This window comes from Silene latifolia, chromosome 9, assembly GCF_048544455.1.
Source record: "Silene latifolia isolate original U9 population chromosome 9, ASM4854445v1, whole genome shotgun sequence".
In the NCBI taxonomy this organism is placed as follows: domain Eukaryota; kingdom Viridiplantae; phylum Streptophyta; class Magnoliopsida; order Caryophyllales; family Caryophyllaceae; genus Silene; species Silene latifolia.
The window spans coordinates 13,508,102-13,526,888 of NC_133534.1; the positions used below are offsets into that span (position 1 = coordinate 13,508,102).

General features: G+C 36.1%; 2 protein-coding genes across 2 annotated transcripts; both read right to left on the bottom strand.

The window, feature by feature from the left end:
- Window positions 1–85: 85 nt before the first annotated feature.
- Window positions 86–8,094, bottom strand: LOC141599127 (uncharacterized). The gene is made up of 15 exons (XM_074419050.1): window positions 7,629–8,094; window positions 6,151–6,245; window positions 5,933–6,046; window positions 5,666–5,770; window positions 5,465–5,536; window positions 4,579–4,691; window positions 3,955–4,095; window positions 2,918–2,986; window positions 2,507–2,594; window positions 2,295–2,366; window positions 2,101–2,198; window positions 1,548–1,665; window positions 1,408–1,467; window positions 973–1,083; window positions 86–363 (listed from the first exon to the last, which is right to left on the bottom strand). Exons 1-15 carry the CDS (start codon window positions 7,783–7,785, stop codon window positions 253–255), a joined length of 1,524 nt encoding a protein of 507 aa, XP_074275151.1. The 5' UTR covers window positions 7,786–8,094; the 3' UTR covers window positions 86–252.
- Window positions 8,095–9,526: 1,432 nt separating this feature from the next.
- Window positions 9,527–13,912, bottom strand: LOC141599128 (cytochrome b-c1 complex subunit Rieske-4, mitochondrial-like). Its single transcript, XM_074419051.1, has 2 exons — window positions 13,572–13,912; window positions 9,527–10,412 (listed from the first exon to the last, which is right to left on the bottom strand). Exons 1-2 carry the CDS (start codon window positions 13,732–13,734, stop codon window positions 9,769–9,771), a joined length of 807 nt encoding a protein of 268 aa, XP_074275152.1. The 5' UTR covers window positions 13,735–13,912; the 3' UTR covers window positions 9,527–9,768.
- Between the last annotated feature and the right edge of the window lie 4,875 nt (window positions 13,913–18,787).

Consider the following 18,787-nt stretch of genomic DNA (forward strand, 5'->3'; position numbering starts at 1 on the left):
ACCTGAAATGACCAATTCAGGAATTATTGTGCTGAGTTGCTGAAAATATACAGAAAGGCTTAAATAACTTGGCAAAACATCATGGTTATCCTAGACCAATTCAGGAATTATGGTAATTGTCATTAATATCGCGCTGACAATATACAGAAAGGCTTAAATCACTTGGCAAAACGTGGTTATCCTAGAACTGAACAATTACCGCAAAAACCTAAGCTAGAAGAGTATTTCTCCTGACTAGCAAAATCAACAAAGCTAGCTACCATTAGCCGCCTGCTTAACCTTCATAACGAGTTCCTCTGTTGTCGTTCCTATTATCTCATTAGCTCGCTTCAGGCTTACTGTATAGTATCTTCCGATTGAATCCTGACATATATCATTCCTTCAAAGCATTAGTGGATAGCGAAACCATACTAGAATCATGCCAGACTTCTAAATTCTAACCCTAATATATTCGAAAAGACGAAAACACATCGATTAAATAATCCACTTATCAAGTGCTACAGCGCACAGGTCATCGTGTCAGTGCCATACAACTAGACCTGACAAACACGCCATTTGCTCCGGCTACTTTTGGTCAGGATTTTGTGTTAGGATTTCGTGTTAGGTCGGGTGTCAAATGTGCTACAATCGGGTCATTTTGGATACGAGTCAGTTGGTACATGTTTAGGGGTCAATAGGGTATGAGCCGGGTCATCTCGAGTCATGTCTATTAGGTCCCTCATATATTTACGTAAAAAGGTGACAATTTCAAATTAATCATTTTAGGGAATTTCCTGTCCATTAAAGTATAGGCCGTATATAGATATGGATTACGTCAACTCGGGTTTTGATATATTCGGGATATATTCTGGTTGTTCTATTCGGGTTAAGTTGAGTTTTTTTTTTTCTTTGATCAGTTCCGTCTAATATCTGAGTATCTGACAGCCAATCAACAAATGAAATGCAGCTGTTAAGTAGGTACAAGAAACTTACCCTAGAAACAATCCCCAGCCTCTCCAGTTTCCGAACTGCATCATCCACTTCGAAGTTGCACCTCTCACTAAACTCTTCCTTGATTAATTCCTCACAGCGTATATCAAGATCCTACATCAGGTCACCATAATAACTCAAAAAGATCAATACAAAGTTCTTTCCATTTACTCTTCAGCTATCTTGCTCAAAGATTTCATGATAATTCATGTGCCCGTGGTATCGGTGGACGGTGGTATCGGACAAATAGACCCTCATATTCATCATACATGACTTTGACACTTCATTTTGAGCATAAACAAGAGGGTTTTCATAAAACAGACGAATCCGAGACTTAATATGCACCTATGTCAGATCGCGTATAGGTAACACCGTAACATATCTTATCAGAAATAGGGTTCAGGGAGAATAAGTCGTCATTATGGATATCTCGATTACCTGTCTAGTAGATTTACCCTGTTCCATCAATATGAAGAACGATATGATCACTTCTTTGACCTACAATGAAAAAGCTCTGTAAGAAAATACTCCTTAGTTAAGAATAAAACCACAAGAGAAGCAGTGAAGCACATGCTTACTTCTTGCTGAATCACGTCATCACACAAGTGTAGAAGAGTTCCCTTTCCACTGTCAAGTTGTTTGTCATACATCGATTGAGTTACTAAGTTCTGATATGCAGCCAGGTTTTGCTGAAATCTGAAAACGAACGCTCATGGGGCTTTAGCAAATATAATAAACTTTTTCGTACAGATATTGAAGACAAAAATTTACCTAAATGACAAAATTCAATATAACTACCACCACCAAGAGACCTAACAATCAATTAGGCTCAGAGTCTCGTGTTAATATAAGAGTATAAACTGACAACTTCCCATTTCGATTTCACAAAGGTCGGCCTCATGATAATAAATCACGAGACTATTCCATATAAGAATTTGTGACTAACAAGGATAAGAACGTAACCTGTACAAAGAATCACAAAATTTTGAATGAAACGTCTTATATGTGAAACCAACCCATTGACACCTAATTAAATGAGCCCCATACAGTCATACACAAGTAATTAGAACTGATAATTACTTGTGTATGACTTTCACTTAGACTCATTGATGGAAAGAATACGACACTTACGCAAAATATGTCTTCGCGCAGTAACCAACTACTGTGGAGACGACGGCAAAAGCGACCCAAAAATCAGCTTTAATTTCAAGTGAACTCACAACAGCAACCTGTTAACACATGCAACTCCAATAAACAACTAATAAGGAGGATGAATGATACGAATCATCAAATCCTCAGGTTCATTTGTGAGATAGACAACTGACCAAACCAACAATAGCTGATCCAAGGAACTTGACCCAGTCCATTGGCGTAAGACCTGGGTTCTTTTTCTCCGGCTGGTAAATGAAAATAAGCAACAACATGGTCAAGGGTACGTATGACTTAGCATCAAATGGTGGGAACAAAAAAATCACTACTACAAGACATTGTATAGTAAGATGAAGCGACGAGCATGGAGTACCCAAAGAATACTCACCAGCACAATCTCCATATCGGCCATTGGGATATTTTTAAAATGTTTCACGTATATACCCCTTTCCTGTTTTCCTTTTGGACTTGCTCGCCTGACATATTATACCACTGTTAATTGTACTTTCCCTAAGATAAGAAACGTGACATTATTTCAGTGCCTAAAGCCCCCGCAGACATTATTTCAGTGCCTAAAGCCCCCGCATATGCCGGGGTAGGGGGAATCTGGAATAAAAGCTCTGCCATAAGCCCATAATCATGAACTATTCGAGGGAAATGAAAGTCTTTCCACTCAACCAACAAAAGAAGACGCATAATAACACAATGATGAAGGAGTTCATCCAAACGTGTCAAAAAATCTAAAATGTAGACCAGAAACATGGGTACCGTAAGGATTAAGGAAAAATAAAGGTGATACCTATAAACAACGATAATTCTGTCAAAAGTAGGTTCCTGGATGGTAATTTTGCTCAGCAGATTACGGAAACTGGAGAAATACAGAAGTACATCATTAAAAGCAATAGAGTGAAAATATTAAGTCAGAGATTGGACTACAGATCTTGCGACAATGTTCAACCACCCATAGAGGCTCAAGACAATATAAAAGCAAAAAGGCCCAATAATTGTGTCCCGGAGTCAAACATACTAGTCTAGAAAACTCCGAGAGTAGTATCATCGAAACAGGAAATTATCTTTAGAAAACGATTCAAGACACACTTCTATGGGACATTAGCTAGTCAGTGGTGCTTCACAGCTTGTTACTGCACAAAGTTGTTTCTCACGACAAACAATATGAAAGAAGCCGTGTGTTCCATAACAAAAACATATCTTCCACTCCCCTCTTCGCAGGTGAATATTTTCTGTTATGTATAGGGTTTGCAAAAATTATAACATTTGACCATACGACCAATATTACCGATACAACCGATACATAGCCATTACGACCAATAACAGGCTAACATAGTAGACAATCTAGACACTAGAGGAACTGTGATCACTACGACATATACGAACAATCCAAAAACAAAGCAGTGAGAAACCAAAACATTGAACATGCAACTTAGTCATAGTACGGATCACTAAGCCACCACAATTGCAGTCTTTATCACAATATACAACCGCACATACCGCTATATAATACCACGCCTACGGGGATACAAAAAGGAATTTCTGGGGAGAGGGGTTATTTGGGTGGTCATCTCACCCCAATCACAAAAGGGTAGACACACACTTCATCATAATATGAGACACTACAGAGTACAGGCAAATATTGGAACTTCAATGGTTACTTTACTTCAACTCCAAGTGTGCCCTGCAAGAGGCACGTGTATTCTGGTATATTATACTTAAATTGTAAAATAAAGAACTTATGCGAAGTCAAATAACTTTTAGTCAGGACAAAGTTTCATGGTCAAGTAACGTCAAAGAAATACATGACGATTCCAAGGTCCAAACCTTATTTCCAAATTCTGAATTCGGACTCGTTCGACAAAGAGATCATCCTGATCAGAGTCAGCACTAATCTCATCATCATTCTTTTTTTCTTTCATAGATCGTTGCCGTGGCTTTGAAAACTTGGATCTAAGTTTCTCTATCCTGCAAACATATTTTTTAAGGACGACAAATTAGAGCAAATAGTATCACTGTATCAGTAACAGGAATGGCAATTTTTGCAGTAGCCTTAGTGGATATCCGAGGTTCTACTGAAAAGGATTTATAAGCTTTTCCACAATTCTACTTGGTTACAGAAAACTCAAAACTATTTTTAACAATCATCACTACTTTTTAAAAAGTATTAAAACAAATATTTTTAAAGCAATAAACAAGCAACAGAAGATAAGAGTTTTTTCAGTTCTACAAGATTAATTTCTACTGAACAATTATGCTCTTGTCAGGACAAAGATGTGTCATGCAAAGATAACATCCTCGTAGCATCATTAAGATAAGCATGCATCCATGCGTACATGATGAACTTTGGCTCCTGAGATTAATCCTAGTTGTATCTAGCTAACAAGACACACAATTTCAATTGTAGAACTTTCAACTCAATCAAACGTACAAGACTTCAATTGTGCTCACCCAGTCACTCTCAGAAGCTTCGCCCATATCCGAGAAATGATCATATCCACTTTCTCCATGAAAAAGTAATCCGTAGTGCGATCAAGACCAATGCCACGCCGGAAAATGACGTACTGAAAGTAAAAACATAGGTATTAAGCATCTGATAAAAATAGAAGAGAACAGAGAGATCAGTTTCTTCATCCAATATAGAGAGTTTGAGACAGAAACAACTAATTGGACATATCACTAAATCTCAACATTAAAGTGAGCAAAAGAAATTTTGTGAAGCTCTACATTTCGGATGCAAAGATTATGCAAAGAACTACCAAAAATAAGGCCTAAACGTTGATATCATAATATAGCTAGAAGATATCTAATAGGACGAGCATTCGAACAAACTTCACATTTATGATCTACCAGTCGCCAAAACATATTACTACAACTGCATCCATAAAGAAAGGGGAAAAGCACCAAAAAACTATTCATCCTGTTCTTTTAGGGCTCCTTTAGAGCTGAGAAGAAAACACCAAAAACATTACAATATAGGAGTTTTGTTTAGATGACTACGAAAAGGAAGGGTCTAAAGCGCAAGGAAAACTCCGAAATTCTGTCATTAAAATGTTAAATTTGAGAAATAACAAATCAAAAGGAAACGGCTTTCTTGTCATGTCTATCGAGTATGTAGTACTATGTACCCAAAATAAAGGCAATTTTAGCATGAAACGCTCTAATCGTACAAGAAAACAGACACTTAAAGTTATTCTTCTTAGTTTCAAAAGTAACTTTGACATATTTTGGCTGGTGAGTTGAGGATTACATGCAAAGTTTAAAGAAGTTACTGTGTTTTCATACAGAAGTTTGAAAACAAAAAAATTAACGGCCATATAATATACCTACAAATTACCTTATCGGCAAACTCCGGAATATTTTCATGACGATGCACCGAAAAGTACTTTCCCAGGAGTTTCTTGTCAAGCTGCCGTCACCACGAAACAAATTCGAGCGATGAAAAAGAGAGTATCAGATGCTGAACAGGAAAAAAAATTGATAATTACAAATTTTCAAGAACTTAACACGAAGACCAGTGGAAGTAGTGCAAAAGAACCTTGGATTCATCCACAGTGATAGGAAGATTCAACAGATACTGGCCAGATTGTGCAACTTCAGTCTCCTCATCACTAACGATCTTGAAATTACTTTTCTCCATTACCTGAATGTAAAGCATCACAACAATAATACATTAATACATATAGTGTATTAAGAGCTAGAATTCAAAATACTATTTCTCACATATCCTAGGTCGAATCTTCTGGAGAAAGAAACCTATCATTAAAACGTAACTATCCTTCTAAAGACGAAAGGAGGAAATTACCTCAAACATGTAGCTTAAAAAATTCTGTTCGAGAATATCAATCTCCTCAGGAGACAATTTCTGTTGCTCCAACTTTTGAGCTCCATGAACAGGATCAAAGAGAGAGTATAATTGCTGTATCAATTAATTAGCAATCAGTCATATTATAATGTAAACAAATGACATTAAATTAGATCAAATCTTCAATCAGAAGCTATATATCATATTCATAACAGTACCATCAAATCTTCAAACTGTAGGAGATACCATGCCCGTATAGTGTACTCAATTCTCTTGCACAACTTCAAAAACTCATTTCGATCCGAACTGAGCTCTGCGTGAAAACAGCATTACACTTGTTTACTTTCAGCCAAACCCATAAAGACTTGTATGATAAGCGGAGCTATACGAAGATGGGTGGCGGATGCTACTCCAAATCCTAAAATATTGTGTGAAAATAATAAAATCTGCTACCCCATTTTATGGCGATCCCGAAAAACAAGGACAATTGAAGCCTTGAGGGCAATATTTATATTGCCAGCTGAGTAGAACTCGATATTAATGGTTACGATTGGATGCTAGGTACACTAGACCTAAAGAACTCATCCTCTATCTTCTTGGGGACAAAAAAAAAGTTATACACAGAAGATGGTAAAGAAATTTCAACGTCTTAATTGAATCCGCCTCTGAACACGGAGAACTAGTCCCTCTCCCCCAGTCACTCAAAAGACTCAAACATCCAAGTCATGATGCAAGTCTGCAACACAAAGAAATATTTCACATAACCTCATGTCTAGAGAAGAAACTGTACACCTAAATGGATGTTTTACTAACCAAGTATGCATCACTGTAACCCGTATAAATTATCACATAAGAACTAGCCTCTCGATAAATTCAGGTAGTTGCCAAAACTAGAGATCACATCCCAAGATCCTAAAACAAAAGCCGCCATGTATATACAATGTAGTTGCTTGCTTGCCTACATTTTGTACAACATTCTTTTTAATAGTTAGCACTCCTCAAGTGTATTCTTACACTACAACTCGTAAATGCGCTAGAAGCTGCCTCAAAATCCCAACATAGATAAATGCAACATCAGGACATCACATATCAAGCCAAAGAACAGTGAACACTACTTAAGGATTTCTTCAAAACTTAGCTTTCACAGAGAAAATCCCAAAATACAGCCCCTACTTCCAATAGTGAATTGCTATAATAGACCACAGCTAGTGGTGGAACTGAGGGGGCTAGCAAGGGCAGTCGCCCCCTAAACACTAAACTAATTAAAAATTTCCGACTTTTTTCTAGTTTACCTTATAACATTACTAGTTTACCCACTCAAAGCTTCTCTCCCCAATTACAAATCCTGGCTACGCCATTGACTATGGCTTAAGTTACAAAATCATGCAACACCAATTTCACATAATACAAAAACAAACAAACCCATTTCACATAATACAAAAACAAACAAACCCATTTCACATAATACAAAAACAAACAAACCCATTTCACAAAATACAATAACAAACAAAACCCCCATTCTAAATATTACAAAACAATTAAAACCCATTTCAAATATTATACGAAACAAACTCAATTCATCATATATTACAAAAGGCATACCGAAGCAATGTCAACTAGCTTAGTTGGTAAAGTCGTGGGTTCAAATCCCGTAAGCATAAAAAAAAACATAAAATTGAAAATAGTAATAACATACCAATGAGATTAGCCAGAGTCATGATTAATTTAGGCTTTAAAATAGGAATAACAGATTCTCTTTCCAATCTAATTACATCTTTATTATTCTCCTTATTATTATGCTTCACTCGTTCCGTCTCCATCTCCATCTCTTGCGTGTTATTCACATACGACATTGTCACCAAATACAGAAATATTAACAAACCAAATTATAATTTATATACTATTGAGCGCTTTTTTGTTTTACAGGGTAAATTACGGGGGATAAAGTCATAAAGATGAATAATTTGAAGAAAATGAATGTTGGGTATGTTGTTTTAATGGCGGTTGTTGATGAATTGAGGAAGAAGATGAAGGTGGTTTGTTAGAATGGTGATGGTGATTTGCAATTAATTAGGGAAGTTGGTATCAAATCAAAAGTGGTGATGTGTTTTGTTGTTTGTAAAACTTGTGTCGTGTTTTTAGGTTGATTTGCTGTAACGGTCGCTTTTATTGGGTCCATACCATTTACCTTTATTTAATTCATCAGTTACTCTTGTACTTTTGTTCCCTCCTGTCCAGGAGTTAGACCTGGTAAACGGGTTAATCGAGTCAGATTTGAGTCAGGATAATTTTGAGTCGGATTATTTCAGGTTTGTAGAGTTCAGGTCAGGTCGGGTTATTTCGGTATCGGATCATTTTGGGTCAGTTATTATTAAGTTATTTATGGATAATAATGATTTTGCACAACAATAAATATTCGGATCCGGTTATGCTGGGGCGGGCCAATTTGGGTTCGGGTGTCTGGTCGGGTCTACTTATAGTCTTGCCTACAACGATTCTGATCATCTGTCCCGCAGCTCCCGCTTTCGCATCTTATCTTATACTCTCAATGCCTTAAGATCGAGTGTTGATTTAGGAGTTTGAGTTTGGATTAAGCTCAATTTTTAATACAAGCTATTCTTGAAATTTGTTTATTTCAGCTAGAGTTTATTACATACTCCCTCTGTCCCGCTCATTTGTTGTCCTTTTTCATTTTGGGATGTCTCAGTTATTTGTTATCCTTTCTATTTTAAGAATGAATTTGATGAGTAATTTGATCATTCTCATTTAGTTTGTTCCACTTGTCATTTAGTTATTGACCTTCTCCTCTTTCCTTGGTCTTTGTGCCAAAACCAAAGGACAATAATTGACCGGGACGAAGGAGTACTTAATTACCTATGTATGTGGGCAAATGTTAATTTAAAAAAGGTATATCCGTCTAAGCTTAAGACAAGTTAAATATGGCAATAAGACAAAAACAGGGGAAAAGTAAACGAATTTGTCATATATGTCAATGTGGGATGATATTTAATCCGTTTTTAATATTAAGACGGATGTCTGTCTCAAGGAAGACTAATTCATGTGTGAGTAAATTTGTTTTATAAAAACTTCAGTTTCTTTCGTTTCTTCTACTCCCTCCGAATTAAAGTGTTTGCCTCATTTCATTGAAATGCTCCTCACATATAATAGGAAAATGGGACAAACACTATAATTCGGAAGGAGTATTAAATTTAAACCCACTCGATTTTTTTTTTTTCTTTTTTCTCAATGATGTGCACGTAGAACAAGTACCGAATTTTGGAACCACACTTTAGGAATTCTCTCTGTTTTCTGGAAGTTTTAGATGTCACAATAAGGGTTTTGTAATGCTGTAAATACATTTCCGAATCATCGGTCCTAAAGATCGTAGTCATGATCAGCTAAATCGAGGGGAAACATATAAGCTTGGTTCGGAATGCCTCCATATCAGAAGTGACTTCCGAGAAACCAGATACACAACATTTTGATGATCCGAATATCTGATATACTGGCAAAACATATTAACATTGACAATAAGGCGGCACAATTATAACGAAACCTACAAAGACGATTACAGTACAAGGGAAAATACATTGCTAAAAGAAAATCGGCTGGCAAATTATTGAACTGTAATGTCAATACCAACTCAACAAGTTAAAGAGTTACAAACTCAAAATTACACAAGCATTTTTGGCATGCTTCAACCGCGAATAAATTTATCTGAAGACTCGCAGAATATATCCAACACCCGAGTTTAAAAACAAAGAACAAAATACAATACTAGATAGTACGAGTAGATGTGGCCGTTGTTACACTGAGAATGAACCCCATCTAACTCTTTAACCAATCAACAACTTGTTGTCTTCAATGAATTTGTATGTTGGTACCTCAAGGTTGAGAGGAGCGGGACCCTTGCGAATTCTACCTGAGATATCATAGTGAGAACCATGGCAAGGGCAAAACCATCCATGGAAGTCACCGGCATTTGGCAATGGAATGCAACCCAAGTGAGTGCAGACACCGATCACTATGAGCCATTCGGGGTCCACGACCCTGTCAGCATCTGGCTGTGGGTCCCGGAGGGAGTTAACGTCAACACTGTTTGCAAGCTTAATGTCGTCTTCAGTACGACGCCTGATAAACACAGGCTTCCCACGCCACTTAACAGTCACGGTGCTGCCGGGCTCGATGCTTGACAGGTCAACCTCAATTGAGGCCATTGCAAGGACATCCTTACTGGCTGACATGCTCAGCACAAACTTAAGAACGAGCAACCGAACAAGGGAAGCATATACAAATCTCCCACCTGTGAGAACAAAGTAGGCAAAAGCTCTCTTGCTAGGATCACCAGGAGGGTATCGCTCATGATTGTATTCATCATAAGTTATTTTTGAAGAGGGGTTCTTGATGGCAGCCACAGTAGCCGGGACATCAGAAATCATGCCATGTTCAGCTTTCGGGATAAGATGCTCGGTAGCAAAGCCTACAGCAGATAAACAAGTCCGAGAAATCAATGATGGTGTTTATCTTTCATTTAGATTTCAGATTTTCACGGCTCAACTTTTGATAAATACAATATGGAGTACAAAGGGTCACAATAATAAAAGAATTGCTGAGTAGGGATGTGAAAAACTTTACTCTTAGAACGTAACACAAGAAGCATACAGTGAGTCTTGTACAAGATGCAATCAAACCCTTGTGTTAACTATAGAGTTGATGGGTTGGTAAGTATTTTTGAGAAGTGAATAACCAAAATTTCAAATCGGCAGGAACATCTTTAGGAATGATATGACCTATTTGGTAAATCGTATAGTAGTATCCGAACCATGGCTACAGTGAGTTGGAGACAAAAACGAGCCTCAAAGCTGGTTCTGATTTCCAAGGGATAGAAGATGCAATTGGCCATGGTAGAAACACAATGAAGAGCTATAAAGCCATCTGATAAAATGAATAAGCAGAACAGAGACAGACAAAATATATGGCCAAAACACGCCAAGGGTATAAAGCACGAAAGTTGAAAATACATAACAATCAATAAATCAAATGCTTGCACAAAAGGCTGCAACAACAAACTAGGAAGAACTGCCAACAGCAATAAACTGATATTACTCAATATTCCTCTATAGCTTACCAAACCAACCAACCATACACGGAGAAAACCCACCCAAACACATCTCAGTTTGATCATGTTGACACAGAATATTAGCTCCAAGAAAGAAATCCATGGAGCAATGACGACTTTATTCTCTGACAACTACAAATAAGAAAAATTATTGAACAACGCCTTCTGTCAAAAAAATGATTCGAGGGTACGGCTAACATGAAACATCATTTGGGGCCATCACTTGTAGAGTTGTAGGTGGAAAATGAATAAAGGGGTAGAAAGATAAAGGCAAAGGAAGATACACATAAAAATCCTAATGCACAAGATACATATGGTACGTGCCAAAAACAATCAGGGGCCAAAATATAAACACAGTATGCCCATTCAAAGAAAATAACACATAATGGAGAATAAATCAAAAGTGTGTTTCCCAAAAACGGAGCTTGTCCCTAGTAGCCTCAAGAAGAAGCCACAGACATAGATTTGAAACTGGAGAACACTAAATCATGGTTAAACAACTAGCCATTTTCATGTAGTTCATTAAACTTCTGAGAATCCAACATCCACCGCTTTTCAAGACTGATTTAAGATGCAACTGACTGAAAATTATAAACTCCCATATAATATGTATACTTGCATGAGCGTGGATGTCAAACCTACTAGGAGTCTACGACACAAGATTACTAGAGTAACAAAATGTGCTTTCTTTAGCGTAACCTAAACAGAAAATAATAATGATTTCATTTTTCTGCTATAATAAAAATACATACAACACTGAGTAAGCACAAGTGTCTGAAAAATGTTTATTGTTAATTATTGACGAAACTTTACTCGCTTGACAAATATCGCACACAAATCAGTGTACATACGGAGCTATGATGTAGTAACCAAGCTTCAATTTAAGTGAGATTAGTAAAGGGAATATGACTGTAAAAAAAAAATCAAATTGCATAGGTTTTATGCCCGATAAAAAATCATCTCAGTCAATAGCTTCTATGCCCAATATCATCTATCAGCCAATAGCTTCTATATGCCCAATTATCACCTATCAGCCAATAACTTCTATTCCTAATAATCACCCACCAGCTGATTGCTTTTATGCCCAATTATCATAGCTTCTATGCCCAATTATCATATATCGGCTGATAAAACAAGCATAGATAGTGTATACCCAGGCAGCTCCATGCCAATCCATAAACATAAAACATCTCACCAGAACAAGATTATACAAACAAACACCTCTACACCAATTTAAATACCTATAACACCTCAAAAACACCTAAAAATTATCCTCCTCAGATAAAACGTGCATCATATTACTCGAATCCATCGATCTACATTCTCCGTGATAGCAGCATAACAATAAATACTGACCCCAAATTACTTTGGGAATAAATAGGAAATATCCCAACTCTGAAGCTTACACAACATTAACCTCCTCTAAAGCTTAAATCTTACTACTTGCTACACCAAATGAAACCAAATCATATTGGCACAATGGCACTAAACACAACATAAATTGGTTTCTTCAATCTACACATTTCAGCAATAGAATTCAAACAATAAATACCCAGCCCTATTTAATTTGGGATTAAAAACGAAATATCCCAATACCGAAGCTTACACCACACTAAATTCCTTTAAAGTTCAAATTTTTACTTCTTGTACCAAAGGAACCCAAATCATCATATTCGCATTAAGCTCGACTTGAATTGATTCCTTCAATCTACAATTTCCTCAAGAGCATTCAACCAATAAATACCCGACCCCATTTAATTTGGGATTAAAAACGAAATATCCCAAGACCGAAGCTTCAACCACACTAAATTCCTCTAAAAGTTCAAATTTTTACTTGATATCAAATGAACCCAAATCATATTGGCATTAAGCTCAACATAAATTAAATCCTTCAATCTACAAATTTCAAACAATAAATACCCGGCCCCATTTAATTTGGGATTAAAAACGAAATATCCCAAGACCGAAGCTTACACCACACTAAATTTCTCTAAAGTTCAAATTTTTACTTCTTGTAGCAAAGGAACCCAAATCATCATATTCGCATTAAGCTCGACTTGAATTGATTCCTTCAATCTACAATTTCCTCAAGAGCATTCAAACAATAAATACCCGACCCCATTTAATTTGGGATTAAAAACGAAATATCCCAAGACCGAAGCTTCAACCACACTAAATTCCTCTAAAAGTTCAAATTTTTACTTGATATCAAATGAACCCAAATCATATTGGCATTAACCTCAACATAAATTGATTCCTTCAATCTACAAATTTCAAACAATAAATCACCGACCCTAAATCATTTTGTTCAAATGTTGATCTACCTTCGCCCCAAGCATTTGTCTACCATTTCTACTCCATTCCGTCCCTTCCCCGCAATCATTTGTTTACCATTTCTATTCCATCCCGTGCGAGGAGTATTTTAATCAAAGTGAGACGGAGATCTTAATAAAACAACAAATAAACAGAAAATCAAATGTAAACCCTAATCAATAGGCAGATGAAGGAGAAATGATTAACCTCGGTAAGGAAGGTAGAAATGGGGGGTGGATATTGGCTGATCATCACGGCCAACGGCGAACGGAGAGTTGGAGACGGCGTTGGACGCGGCGGCGGAGGCAGCGGTGGGGAGGCGGGAAGGGGAAGAGAGAGAAGAGAGACGCCGTGCCGCTAATCGAAGCATCTTCGGTTATTCAATTCAATTTTCAATCAATTGGATTTGCGGAAAAATAAATTGGGGGAAATTAGAAGAAGGGGAAAACAAATTGGGGATAATCTCCGAGTTTTGTGAGGGTGTCCAGTCCAGGAGGATTCCACGTTGGTGGGAAGCTAAGTAAGTGACACACCAATTTCCTATTCCTATACGCTATCGAGAATTTTTTTAATAAAAAATAGAGCCCAAAATAAAATAAAAAATAAAAATGTAATTTATTTTGGATGTACATATTTGATTTCACTTTATTCAGAGCAATAATAATAGTTATTCTTATTTTTTGGTTTGTTAATAAGAACTCAAAATAAAAAGTTCTTCTATTACAACTATAAGTTCTAAAATAAGAACTTTATTTGTTTATATATGGGAATTTGGCGAGCAATAAACATGACTTTGAAAATTGTGAATACCAATTACATATTTACTATTTTTTATTTAAGAATTTTACAAAAAAATGTACAAACTTTTATTCACAATAGATAACTGCATATTTTTCTTAAATTTGTTAACAACTATTTAAGAAATAAAATATATATATATATAATGTTTTTTTAATTTTTATTGTGAAAAGATTAGAAATACAAAAAATATACTGCCTTTTTATTAATTAAAATGTTTTTTAATTAATTTTTATTAAAATACAAAAAGATGAGTATAAGCTAAACACCTAAAATATATTAATTTTTATTAATTAATTTTAAAAAAAAATATTAATTAATTAATTTTAAAAATATTAATTTATTAAAAAACATAACCTATTTGAGTTTTTAAAAATATTAATTTATTAAAAATATATTCATAAGTATTTATTAAAAACTTATATAATCTTACTGGCCATATTTATTAATATTCTAAAAAAACATAACCTATTTTAAAAATATTTATTAATTAATTTTAAAAAATATAATGTTTTTTAATTAATTTTTATTGACATAATATTTTTTTAGGTAATAGGGATGTATTTTAATAAATAATAACTATTTTAACACAAGTTTTCATTTTTTTTTCATAAATTTTAAATATTATCTTTGTTTAAGGTATGAGAAAATGAGTTTTTCGTGAAATTTTGGATAAGGGGCTTAATTTCGCCTTTTGCAAAACTTAAGAAGTTTAATTGCTACAATTTACACTTAAGGGGTCTAATCTCACGATTAGCCAAAGTAATAGGCCTCAATTACCACTTTTGCGTTCGCGTTAAATATCGAGCAAGCAAATAAAATCATTAAAACGTTACGATAACTAAATTTCACACTTAATATTTTATAATTCCAGTTGAATTGTATCTATTTTATTATTCCACTTCAATTAAGTTTAGGTCACGTAAATCAAGTTAAAATATTATTGTTCTGGTCCCAACAAACGAAGCTATTGGGTTGGTCACTTGGTCCTATAATAAATTAAAAGATGTTAGATGTACACGACGTGTACAAGAGCTTGGTACACGGCCAGTCAACGCGCGCCAAGTGTAAAGGTGAGTTAAAGATTCTTTTTTTGTTTGAAGGGGGAATATGGGAGGGATTTTTTCGGTTTTGGCGGCAATTACCAATATTAATTAACACTTAATTTAATCTAATCTCTATAATTAATAACACTTATTTTAATCTAATCTTTATAATTAACACTTATCACTCTTATTATTTTCATTACTATAACAACTCTAAAATTAAATACAGTAACTTCTACTAAAAAAAAACAGTGATTAATATTGTAAAATTAAAAATTTTGAAACCTTATTTTTTTTATACTCGTTCAACATTTGATTAAATGGCGCTCGATTTTGATCTCAATAACGTGTATGAAGATGGCGAATGTTCACGAGCAGCATAAACTAATGGCAATGGTGAAGCAGAAGATAATGGCAATGGTGATTTAATCAGAGACTTTGTCCAATTGTATGGCGACGGCCCAGTGGACGATGAGGACACCGTCGTGACTGCTGCTGAGAACGATAACATTGTTGAACCTGTTGTAGGTTTGGCTTACAAGTCATCTGAAGAACTCACAACTTTCGCCCACTCATACGCATATAAGAAGGGGTTTTCATGGTACATTCGTTGTAATAAACTCTTTGACAAGTACAGGGAAGACGGTGTTTCAAAAAAAGGTTCCTTTAAGAATGAACCACGGTATCATATGTATGAAAGATTAAGGCTTTGTTGTGGTCATGGTGCTAAAACCAAGGATGCCTGCCAGGTTTACATTGAATCCCGTTATTTCGACGACGAAGACGTAGTGAAGATAACGAGATGCCATTTAGAGCACAACCATGAGATAGATCCTAAGAAAAGCCGTTTTTTTGTTGGGTTTAGACATATAAATGACTACTTCAAAAAGAGGATGATGATCAATGATGTTGCTGGTATTTCAATATTAAATAATTACAAGTTGTCGGTCTTGGAGGGGGGAGGTCATGATAACTTTGGCTTTAAGTTGAGTGAAAGTCGAAACGTCGTCAATCAAGAACGAAGATGTAGTCTTATAGATGGCAATGCTGAAGAATTAAGGGCATATTTTGAGAAGATGAAAGAGGAGGATCACATCCTAATTATTTCTATGCAACTGAGCTCGACGATGTTGGGGCTCCAATGAATGTTTGTTGGTGTGATTCACGCTGCCGAGCTATGTTTAAAGCGTACGGCGACGCTGTGACGTACGATACAACTTTCTTGACGAATATGTAAGATGTTATATCTCAATTTATTTGTGTTAAAATGTTATTTTGATTAATCATATTTGTTTGTTTGGTTATGTAAGAATTCAAGTGTTTTTGTATGGAGTATATATGTAAAATTACTGATAGGATGTCGCAACCTAATCAAAGATAAATACCCTAGTAACAAATGAATGTAGTAATAGGGGTCTGTGGACAGCGGGCCGCCCACGGGGGCGCTTGGTGAGAAACGGGACAAGCGTTTGCATTTTGTAAGGAGTCGCCACCAATTTTTATGGGAAATTGGAACCGTTCGAATACCTCGTGTCATGTCAAGACACAAAGTAGTGACATGAACACTAAGCAATCGTTACCCTTAGCATTCTATGTCTAGAATGACTCTCGTGGATGCCAATGAACACGGGTGCTCACGGAGATCTGGAGTAAGGGGTGAGGGTACGTATTAGGAAGCTCTTTTGATCGAACACCTAATCCCGCCCGCCTCGATAGCGGCCTCTACTAATGATTAGGGAAGTTATTCGTACTTGATATATCGTCGGCTATAATGCATGCAATGCAACATCCATAGATTAATCCTATCATGTGAGAATTTAACTAAGTCGGTGAACAATTAATTAGCATACAATTAGGGTCGAAGTAGGATTTAAGTTCAGTTACATGTGAAAACATACAAATGATAAAAGAAATACAATAATTGAAAATTACAAGAATGATGATTACATTAATTACATTGGAATAGGCGATTTATGTCGAAAATACCTTTAAAACGGATGATTTGAGAAAAAGGAATAAAAGAATAAATAACGAAATAAACGAACAGGAATTAGCGTGATATTACGGATAATAGTTAATTAATATGTAGACTAATTAATCTATGTCAAGGCAGAAAAGGAGTTCAGGGACAGAACTCATCCTGGAACAGGCGCAGCAGGACTGCGCCCTCTGGAAGAGGCGCAGCAGTTGCTGCGTCTGTTCCAAGGGTGAGTTCTGGCTGTGAAGCCGGAACTGCAAATCGTTAATTTGAATTGATGAATTTAATGGATTGATTGGCGATATCTACTCGGATGGAAGTGATTAATAGGTTATTTACATATGAATGAGGTCATGAAAACAGTAAAACATGAACGAGACGGAATTAAACGGATTAATTACATGAGATTATGATGAAAGTGAAAAGATATTAATGAGTCCTCTATTGAAATCAATTAACTAGTCTAAACATGATGATATATGACGAATATATGATGAACATGACAAAGGACAGATGAAAACTATATCAAAGATGAATTCCAGAAACCCAATATGAACAAATTGAATCTCTACAACCCGGAATTGAATTTAATGACGAAAACCCGCAAATATTGGATTAATTGGGATTTAAGTCGGATTTGATGAATTAAACATGGGAATGACGATGAATAATATACACATGTGATTTATATGTTATCATGACGAAGAATAGACAAACGAATAAGCAAAAGAAGGATTTTGAACACGAATTACGAGAGGACAACGAAGAAGAAAGGAAAGGAAGGCTGCGGCGGCCCTCACGAAGAGGCGAGCTGCGCTCCTTCGAAGAGAGGCGGCGATTCTTTGCGTCCTTTCTCGATGGTTATCTCGGAAATCCGCAAAAACAGGTTTTAACAAAGGGTTTTAGAAATCGATTTTAACGGTATTTTCGACGTAAACCTTACAATTGATGATACGAAAAGTAAAGTACAATAAATAAATAAGGATTGACACCCTCATACTTACATGTTGACGAAACGAGAAGAACTAAGATATCGATTAGTGATGCTCGACGCGAATGCAAAGAAAGTGCCCTCGTAAGAGGAAAACGATTGATTAATTAAGTTGATTGAGTGTAGTTGGTCAAATTGGTCGGTCATGCAACGGAGAGGTTGGTACCCGGAAAGATCCGAGCTTACGTGGTCGGAAGTCCAAGCACGTAGGCGCCAATTAGTAAGAACGAAGTCTAGAATGCAAAGGGAGAAGAGAAGGGCGGACACTCGCGTGAGAAATATGAGGAACGAAAGCTCCTATTTATACTAATCACGTGAAGGAATAGGGTTTCGGAGACTCTTTGGAAGTGAATCTCGGAAAGATATGAAAAAGATACGTAAATCATGCAAAGAAGGGCTGGGAAGAGGCGCGCGCGCAGCAGCCATCTGCGTCCCTTGGAAGAGGCGCAAAGACTGGCTGTTGCGTCTATTCCCAGGAGGTTTCCTCTGCTGAAGAAAGATTTCGCGTTTGAGTTATGGTAGGACGGAAATAATTCGATTATCTCGTAAATATTGCGGGATATTATTTGCCAAAAGATAAAATTTGTAAAATATGGAATAGAAATATCGG